Consider the following 10,239-nt stretch of genomic DNA (forward strand, 5'->3'; position numbering starts at 1 on the left):
AAAATTCCTAGCACGGAACATCATGGGCAGAAGTATAAAGAAAGGGATGAGATGGAAAATTTGTATGTGCAGAACAACATTCTTTCAGCAATTTGAATATAAACTTCATATTCTTGTAGCACTTCATGACTTTTCTCCTTATTCCCTTGTTTTCTTCTCTTTCTTTTTTTTTTTTTTTAAGCCTCACCTTTTGTCTTACAATCAATACTGTGTATTGCAAGGGAGAAGTGAGGTAAGGGATGGCAGTGGAGGTTAAGGGATTTGCCCAGGGTCACACAGCCAAGAAGTACCTAAGGCTAGATTTGAACCCTGGATTTCTCATCTCTATGCCTCACTCTCAATCCATTAGCTACCTCTCTGCCCCCAAGCTCTTTTCAAAAAGTCTTTTCAATAGGAGAGATATAGTTGTGGGGGGACTTGAGGTGAACCACCAGGGTTCAGGAAGAGCACCTCTTGTAAGGATGCAAGACTCCAAAACTGAGTTTAAAAATAAAAATAGAAATTCATTCATTTAGAAGGTTATGTTGAATCTGGCCAGGAGGACAGCATAGGTGGAAGACTGACTCCTGGAGCAACAACATAGATGGAAAACTGCCTCCAGATGACATGATTTCTGGGGTCTTTATACTCTTTTCAACGATAAAGATGTGACTTTGTGCCATGGTGAAGACGTGACTCTAGAGTGGTATGCACTGAGGCATGGGCAGGGGGACTTTTTGCCCAAAGACATAGGGGGTGACCCTCATAGTTTAGAGGACATGATAGGTAGGTGTCTTAGACACAACCTGATGGTATAAAGGAGGTGCATCTCTCTGTCAATCTATAGGATGATCCAAGGAGGATAATCCTCTCAGGGTCTTATAGATGTTATCAGATGTTTTGGGCTGGGAGTAACAAGGATAGAAGGGAGCAAAGAAGTCTCCCTGCTTATAGTTTTCCTGAAATACTTCTATGGTTTTGGGGTACAATGCCCACGCCAGTATAACCTGTTGCACTAATTCCTTTTCCCTGGATATTGCTGAGGTTCAAAACAGACATAAGTGAGCCCACTCACTCTCAAAATGAGCAAAGTCTTATTTTCCTTCCTCCCATTTCTGAAAAACAAGTACTCCAGTGACAACAACAAAATGATAATAACAACCTAGACTTTAGAGAGATTTACAAGAAAGGAACATACACACACACACACACACACACACACACACACACACACACACACACANAGAAAGGAACACACACACACACACACACACACACACACACACACACACACACACACACACACTGAGTTCTTCCTCCTTTTTGTTATCTCTCTTAAAGCTAGGTAGAAGGATTTGGCATGGTTCTACTGTTAGAAAAGCCTCCTACTTCCTTTGCAGCCAAGGATAACTCATCCTATTACGTTCATTTGTGCATTCCCACTTCAATCTATAAGTTATTATTATGGAATATGTCAAAAAATAGGAATGGGCAAAGATGGCATCTCATACAAATAGTGTCAGCTGGCAAAAGTTACCAGCGTCTTTACGATGTGTACTAATTATGTCTCGAAGAACAGTTCTCATCCTCTGTTTTGAACTATAGCATGTGAAATCTTTTACCAATGTTCCATGCGCTAATTAAATGTGCTCCAACGTGTCACAGACATTCCCCAAATAGAGCACAGCTATTTATTGTCTGCTCTCAGGGACGGTTCCCTGCATGCTGCGCCTGCCTTCTAGGTCATGTAAAATAAAGATCCTTGGATCATTGGGTACACCATGGCTTCATCTCCTTCGTAGATATCCTTCTTCCCAAAAGCACTGTATAATGGGGCATAACCAAAGGAAATCCATAGAACATATTAAACAAATGAGCACATCATGTCAGGTTGACTGCTGATCAGCAAGGCATTATGGACGTGTTTATATTTTAGTGGATGTGAAAATCATCCTGTTGGTGACTCATTCTTTGAATCCTTAATGCCAGGCGGCATGGCTGATCTAACGACTTTGTTTAACCTCCTTCTGATGGAGCATTTGTCAAGGAATTCCAATAGATCTCATCTTCACATTCGCCTCCAATATTTTTTTTTCTTTATTTTCTTGTTCCAAGTTCTATTCTTTACTTGCTTCCCACTTTTAATGTGCTTTGGTAATCTGATAGACCCGTGGATGGCCAAGAATGCCTAATAATAATAATAATAATAATAATAATAATAATAATAATAATGATAATATAATGATAATAAGAAGAAGACAATAATCGTTCATATTTGTTGTTGTTATTCAGTCATTTCAGCTGTTTCTAACACATCATGATCTGATTTGTGTTTTTCTTGGCAAAGATGGTGGAGTAGTTACCGGTTCCTTCACTAGCTCATTTGACAGATGAGAAAATGGAGACAAATGGGGTTAAGTGATTTGCTCAAGGTCACATTGTTAGTAAATATCTGAGGCTGGATTTAAACTCCAGACTAGGCACCCTGTCCACTGCCCCACTTCACTGCTCCACTTAACATTTGTGCCATAGAAAACAAATTTCAAAACAATTTACATGCTTTTTCTTATTTGATCCCCACGACAGTTCTGTGAAAATACTCTCTAGGTACTATACTGTGTTGCTTCTAATGAAAAGTACATTTAAGATTGACTCTAAATTTGCTAACTCATGCAAGGAAGGATCCAAGACAACTCCAAGACCGATAACAAAAAAGTTAACCACTACCTCAGGAAAAAACAAACAAAAAAAAAAACTGGTAAAATCTGAATGCAGATTGAAGCATAGCATTTTCTACTTTCTTTCCTTCATGAGTTTTTTCTTGTATAAGTGACATGTCCACTTTCACAACATAAGAAATGTGGAAAAATATTTTGTACAATAGCATGTGTATAACTTATAAATTGCCATCTTAGAGAGGGGAAAGGAGATGGGGAAAGAGAGAGAAAGAAAGAAACAGAGATAGAGAGAGAGAGAAAGAAGAGGGAGAGTAAGAGAAAAGAGAGAGCATCAATTGCAAAATGTCAGAAAATGATTATTAAAAATTGTATCTATGCAATCTGGAAAAGAAAATATAACAACAAATTAATTTGCTAACTCAGCAGGGTATTAGGATAATAATTACCTTGCTGATAATGGAGACAAAAGAGTCACAAGCAATATGTAAGCTTGAGGGTGCATACATGTTCCTTTATTGGGTTAGCAGACAGAATACAACTTCCTTGAAGGGAAAACCTATTTCAGTTTCATCTTTATAATCCCAGCACCTAATATAGTGCTGGCATATTGCAGATACTTAATAAATGTCTTTTTTTTTTAATTTTCTCTTTTAATACTATTAACTTGATCAGCATTAATGAACTAGAATATTTCCACATTCAAAGAACAGAAAAAGAGAGGAACACATATGAAATTGTGAATCTCCATCATATACAGTTTTAGAAATATATATTTCAAATTTAACATGGGAATTTGAATACTGCTTTGATTTTCTGGGTCTCATTTTACATTTTTTTCTCTTATTTATATTTTTAAATGATTCATCAATGATCTTTTCTTTCTTGCTCTTTTGATATATCATTAACTCTACTTCTTTTCAAAAGTCTCCAATTCAAGAAGGAACTAATGAACTTAAAAAATTAATTACCTTTTCTTCCATTCATCACCACCACTCAAGAAGGTAAAATGAATGAATAAAAATGATGATGTTCTACAAAAGGCAAGGGGAAACTAAGCAAGGGAATGACAGAATGGAAATGAATGTTCTTTGATGTTAACAAGGAAATTAAAAACTAGAATAAAAAGTAAAAAAGAAAAAAAAAAGGAAATAACTTTGGAGTATCTATTTTGAAAAAATGCAAACTATTTTTGGGGTTGTCAAATATTAGGTTACGATGGTCATTTAATATTGTGTTTTGAGTGCCTAGTCTATACTCTATTTTTTAGCATTTACAGGATTTCTTCAATGGTTGCTGCATTATAATATAGTTGGAGATCTGGGACAGCTAAGCCACCTTCCTTTATTTTATTTTATTTTATTTTTTTTGTTAATTCCATTGATATTCTAGGTCTATTGTTCTTCCATGTGAAGTTTGTTACTTTTTCCCTAGCTCTGTAAGATAATTCTTGGGAAGCTTGATTGATATGATGCTGAATATGTAAATTAATTTAGAAAACATTTTCATTTTCATTTTATTGGTTCTGCCTACCTATGAACAATTAATGTTTTTCTATTTGTTTAGAGCTGACTTTATGCGTGCGAAAAATGTTTTATAATTGTGATCATATAATTACTTGATTTATCTTGACATGTGGATTCCAGATATTTTATATTGTCTATAGTTATTTTATTTTATTTACTTATTAAAAACCTTTACCTTCCACCTTGGACTCAATACTGTGTATTGGTTCCAAGGTAGAAGAGTGGTAAGGGCTAGGCAAAGGGGATTAAGTGACTTGCCCAGAGTCACATAGCTAGAAAGTGCCTGAGGTCAGATTTGAACCCAGAACCTCCCATCTCTGGGCCTTACTCTCAATCCACTGAGGTACCTAGCTGCCTCCTATAAATATTTTAAATGGGATTTTTCTATCTCTTATTGTTGAGCTTTACTGTTATTATAGAGAAATGCTAATGACTTTTGTGATATAAAAATGTTTATTTTATATCCTGAAACAATTCAAACTCTCTTAATTTTTTCCAGATAATTCTCTCAGCATTTTGGCAAAACATAGTGGATTCAATCGCCAGAAGCAAGAAGTCTATCTTTTACCAATCATAATCAGTGACAGTGGCAACCCTCCCCTGAGTAGCACCAGCACTCTGACCATTCGAGTCTGTGGTTGCAGCAGCGATGGTGTTGTCCAGTCATGTAATGTTGAAGCTTATGTCCTTCCAATTGGACTCAGTATGGGAGCATTGATAGCTATACTAGCATGCATCATTTTACTACTAGGTATGTAATGTGTTTTATGGTTTTTTTTTGTTGTTTCTTTTTTTTTTTTTTTTAATATAACACCAACACAGTTTATTACAAGGAGAAGTTTGGAATAGAAATGAGAGAGGAAAGTGATTTTATCTCTCCAATATCATATAACTATGCCTAAAATGCAAATCCTATACTAAAATTTCTTTTTATAATCTGAAAAATTTTATTTACTTAATTAATTTATATTATTTTTCCATGGTTACATGATTCATGTTCTTTCCCTTCCCTCTTCCAACCCCTTCCCGTAGCCAATGAGAAATTCCACTGGGTTTTAAATGTGTCATTGATCCAGACCTATTTCCATACTATTAATATTTGCAATAGAGTGATCATTTAGAGTCTACATCCCCAATCATATCCCCATCAAACCATGTGATCAATCATATCATTTTCTTCTGCATTTCTGCTCCCACAGTTCTTTCTCTGGATATGAATAGTGTTCTTTCTCATAAATTCCTCTGGATTGTCCTGGATCATTTCATTGCTGCTAGTAGAGAAGTCCATTATTATAAGGGGTAATAAGGGGTTTTGGTTGGGAGAATATTAAAAGGTTTGGTCTCCAGGGAATTGAATAATTATCAATCCCTAATTAAAGAATAACCTCAAATCAAAAAATGACTTTAATGGAAGTTTATTTATAAATGAGAAGAGAAAGAGAAAATAAGAAAATCAGAAAGAGGAGAGGATAGGATAAGTAATCTAACACAATAAGTAATTTGCTCTAGCCTCCTTGTTCAACCCAGGCAGATCTAATTAATCCTCAGTCAGAGGAGGTTCAGCCTTGATCCCCAAGTTGGAGGGCCTGAGATGAATGAAGCAGAAGCTTCAGTCACAGAGTATCTTTTGAAAGAGCAGTTTCCTTAGAGAAGTCCAGGAAGATTTAGTCTTTACACTTACCATATGTAATTCCAAGGGAGAGAATAATAGCAGTCTCAATTAGTCGAAGGTCTCAGCCAGTAGTCAGAGCTCCTCCAGGTCTTAGTCACGAACAAGAATAGGGGAGCAGCCAAGAGCCAAGAGAGCCAAGAGAGTGAGGCCCGGAAATTCTTTAAATTTATCCAGACCATTTATTTTTTCACTTCCTGTGCCTTTCTCTTAGTTTATGTGTCCAATCACAATAGATGCTTTTCTTAGGACTGCCCAGGGAGCAGTCAGTCAATTCTGATTTGTTACCCATTCTTACACACATGGGTCACAGACCTCAACACTTGAGAGTTAAGTGGAGTTGTTTACACTTTTAGTGATTTAAGAATGGGCAGGGTAGATTTAATCTCATTATCACAATTCCCTCTGTGATCATTTGACATAATCATCTTGTACCCCTAAAAATCTCCTAACTACAATTAGTTAGAGATAAGAGATAAATAGGAGAGAGAGAGAGAGAGAGCGCAAAACCAATGTTTTGCTAGATGCATTGACAAAAAAGCCAATTAGGGGGCAATCCCCTTTGGCAAAATAGTTTACAATTCAAAATAATTGTGTTCAATCCCCTTAAGTTCAATCAATTGCATGACAAAGTTCATTCTGGATCATCTTTATTCAGTGTGGGTTTCTGCAGGCATCTTTCTCCAAATACTTCATTTTCTGTATTCAAATCATTAGCAGGCTTCTTTTCCTGAAAATATTCTCAAACAAAATTTTAAATCTTGGATTTTTGTAAAAGTACATTACAAAGTCCACAACTTTTTTATTTTCTTAAATTTGATATAAATTATTTAGCACCTTTCAAATTCTGAGACATATGGTCTATATGTGACATATTAGGGAGAAGGCAAAAGAATAATTGAGTCATAGAAGGAGTATTCATTGGATTTTGTGTTCCCAATTAAAATATTTGGGAATCAGGAATTTGGAGGCATGGCAGAGAGGTGGAATAAAGGTGAAAATCAACTTAGAAATCTAACAAGTTTGCCTTTTCATTGTACTGGTAAAATTTAATGGATGGAGATCTCCAGTATAATCTATAAAGTTTATTTTTTCCACATATGAAATAACAAAGTTAGTATACTGTATAATTAATGGATATAAAATTCACTACAATTAATACATATACAAAGAAACTATCCAACTTTATATATTAAATGCACATGAGCACATACCATATGAATAATGACTGCTTCATATAACTTGTCTATGGGATCAGAATGGAAGTTCTATAAATAGATTATATGTCAGAAAAATATGAGAGGCAAACCTTTTAGTAGAGCTTAGTGAGTACATCATGTTTTGGAAACAAAAGTACAAGTTTGAAAGTGGTACTTAATGCTCATGTCTGAAGTTTACATCAGTGTTTTTCTAATCGATATGACTCTTTCCTATCTTTTAATATTCTTCTCATATTTCTAACTTCCCTCTTCTGTTTTCCCTATGATATAAAGTATATTGAAATTACATTAATGTCTACCTATAAGAATCAGAGGTAGAAACTAATGGGTAATGGCATTCCCCCAGAATCCTATATCCCACTCTTTTAGCATGAATCTATCTACTAGAGGTTTTTTTTTTTAAATTTAATTTAGAAGGTAATAAGGAATAAGTCTTAGGAAAAAATAATCAGTATATTTTTTTGATTGTATCTTATTTTGACTAATCTGTTTCTGATACAATATTTTCCTTTTCAGTCATTGTGGTGTTATTTGTAACCCTGAGACGACATAAAAATGAGCCCCTGATTATTAAAGATGATGAAGATGTACGAGAAAATATCATCCGTTATGATGATGAAGGAGGGGGAGAAGAGGATACAGAAGCTTTTGATATTGCAACTTTACAGAATCCAGATGGAATAAATGGATTTTTGCCCCGGAAGGATATAAAACCTGATCTGCAATTTATGCCCAGGCAAGGGCTTGCACCTGTTCCAAATGGTGTGGATGTTGATGAATTTATTAACGTGAGGCTCCACGAGGCTGATAATGATCCCACAGCTCCACCATATGACTCCATTCAGATTTATGGCTACGAAGGCCGAGGCTCAGTGGCTGGGTCTCTCAGTTCCCTGGAGTCTTCAACATCAGACTCAGATCAGAATTTTGACTACCTCAGTGAATGGGGTCCTCGTTTTAAAAGACTTGGAGAACTCTACTCAGTTGGAGAAAGTGACAAAGAAACTTGACAGTGGATTATAAACTTCCGAATGAAACTGAAAACTCATGTAATATTCTAGGGCCATCCCTGTTAGTTACAACCAATGTGGTCATTTGTTTTAGAGGCAAGTTTAGCGCCAGTCATCTATGAAATCAACTACATTGTAATGTTGAACCAAAAAAAAAAAATACAAAAGTATATGTTAGGAGGTTTATAAGTCTTGTGGAGTGTGAAGTAAAGTATGTGGAGTGTCTAGAAGTCTTTGAATATTTGGTACTCACTTGACCACCATGGACATGGAGATTGGGATCTTGGTTAATCTTCAATGTAAGGAATAGAGGAAAAATCAAAACAAATGGTGCTTTTGTAGAGAAATGGACCTGCAGGGATTTTGCTGCTGAATAGAATCATCTGCCAGGGTGTATAAAGTAAAACGTTTTTTCCTCAATGCCAACAAAGATCCCACCACCAAAATTTTTTAAAGCAATACTTGGTCTTCTGTACAATGCTAGCTATGAGGAGCATTGTTAAGACCTACTAGCTTCTACTGTGCAGTGACCATTCATTGTACATAATTGTTGGCCCAATAACCACAGACTACTTCTCATCTTTAAATATTGTGTCGAGCCTTAAAATATTCACATGTTCTTAATTCATTCCAGGGAAGGGTGGGGGGAAAGGGTGCACATTCAATGATGGGAGAAGAGAAATCCCATTAAAATAGGCTTGTTTCTAGAAGAAGGATTACTCTTATCTTCCACTTCATCATCTTCCACAAGGACACAAAATGAACTGTATCACAGGATGGATGGACTATATGAGAAGGTTGGCTTTATCACTAATGAGTGAATTTATTTGTTTAATCCTTGAAATAAATATTTTATTGATGTCCATTACTGCTTTTATTTATTAAGGTTGGTAATCTATAGATTAAGGGAATATATGAAAAAAAAAACAAAATTATATCCATTAATAATCCTTTAGATTGTTTTCTATATATATAAAATGAATGTTTAATATATGTACATTTTGATGAGCAGATAAGGCTGATTACAGATGATGTACTAAAGAAAAAAAAGGGAAGCTAATAGTCTCCTTTGAGTAGTTGAGCTTTATGTGACTGATAAGGGCAGGAATAACATTTTCCCAGAGAAACTTTTGAACAGTTTTCTATTTTGTTCATAACTCTAGTATTTGGTGTTTTTACTACAAGCACAAACATCTGGAAATATACTGGTTCATGTGAATATTTAAACCCTAGCCTTTTAGAAGCCCACACATTACACAGTAAAGTAAACATGCTTATAGTTCTCCAATGTATTAGAGAAGGAACCAGTTTGTACATAACTTTAGTACTTATGTTATTAGCATTTCTTTATCTAACGTTCATGGTTATGCACAGGGGCTTTTGCACTCCAAGACAAGGCAGCACTAGAAGCTGTGAGCATACTCAATTTGTAATGCAAACTTGCCATTTAGCAGTAGAGATTATATAATAAAATTTAAGTATTACATGCAAATCATTTTAATTTTCTACTTTGCTTTGATGCTATATTGTTTGTTTATTTACTCCATGTATTGTATCAAGAGAAACTCCTGTATTGTTTCCTACTTTGTGAAATATATTTTTATAAATACTTCTGGTGTTATCCTTTTTTCCAATCTGGTTGATATCCTCTAACAATGAATCATAACTTGTGAATGGAACTATAGAATTTTAGGGAAAGGATAACTAGTGAATTAAAATGACTGTTTGTGGTATCAATTGGTGAAAGAAGTAGGATTTGAATTTATGGGTCTCACCTAATTCAATACTTTTCATCTTATACTATACTCCATTATGGCAGTAGTAAATTCCATTAATAATTAATATTTCACTGTACTCTATTTTTAACTAATTTTGTAAAGCAATCTCTCCACTATTTTCCTATGATGTCTCCTTGTGGCATGGAGTCAAGCCATGGTTTTCTGAAGGTTTTGTCTGATTTTTACATAGGGTAAAGTCACAAAATATAAGACGTGCTGGCGTACTGTTCTATTCAGCCCATCAGATTTATTTTTTTCAGTTGTATCATCCCATGAAGACCCATTTTTAAAGAAAGTGATAGACATGATCTTTATCAGTGGAGGGAGAATGTCTACTTATAAAGTCACTGATATAAAGCTTTACCATTGACATATAGTGTGT

The 10,239-nt window shown here is 35.0% G+C and overlaps 1 protein-coding gene across 7 annotated transcripts in view; it reads left to right on the forward strand.

The window, feature by feature from the left end:
* CDH8 (cadherin 8) overlaps positions 1-9,642 on the forward strand; it is a 488,877-nt gene extending 479,235 nt beyond the window's left edge. For all 7 annotated transcript variants that reach the window (XM_044663239.1, XM_044663244.1, XM_044663243.1 and 4 more), the window contains 2 exons: positions 4,680-4,931; positions 7,586-9,642. In XM_044663239.1, the coding sequence (XP_044519174.1) occupies positions 4,680-4,931; positions 7,586-8,079 (746 nt within the window). In that variant the 3' untranslated portion in view covers positions 8,080-9,642. The remainder of the gene's footprint in view (positions 1-4,679; positions 4,932-7,585) is intronic.
* Positions 9,643-10,239: the final 597 nt, after the last annotated feature.

This window comes from Gracilinanus agilis, chromosome 2 (assembly GCF_016433145.1).
Source record: "Gracilinanus agilis isolate LMUSP501 chromosome 2, AgileGrace, whole genome shotgun sequence".
NCBI lineage: Eukaryota > Metazoa > Chordata > Mammalia > Didelphimorphia > Didelphidae > Gracilinanus > Gracilinanus agilis.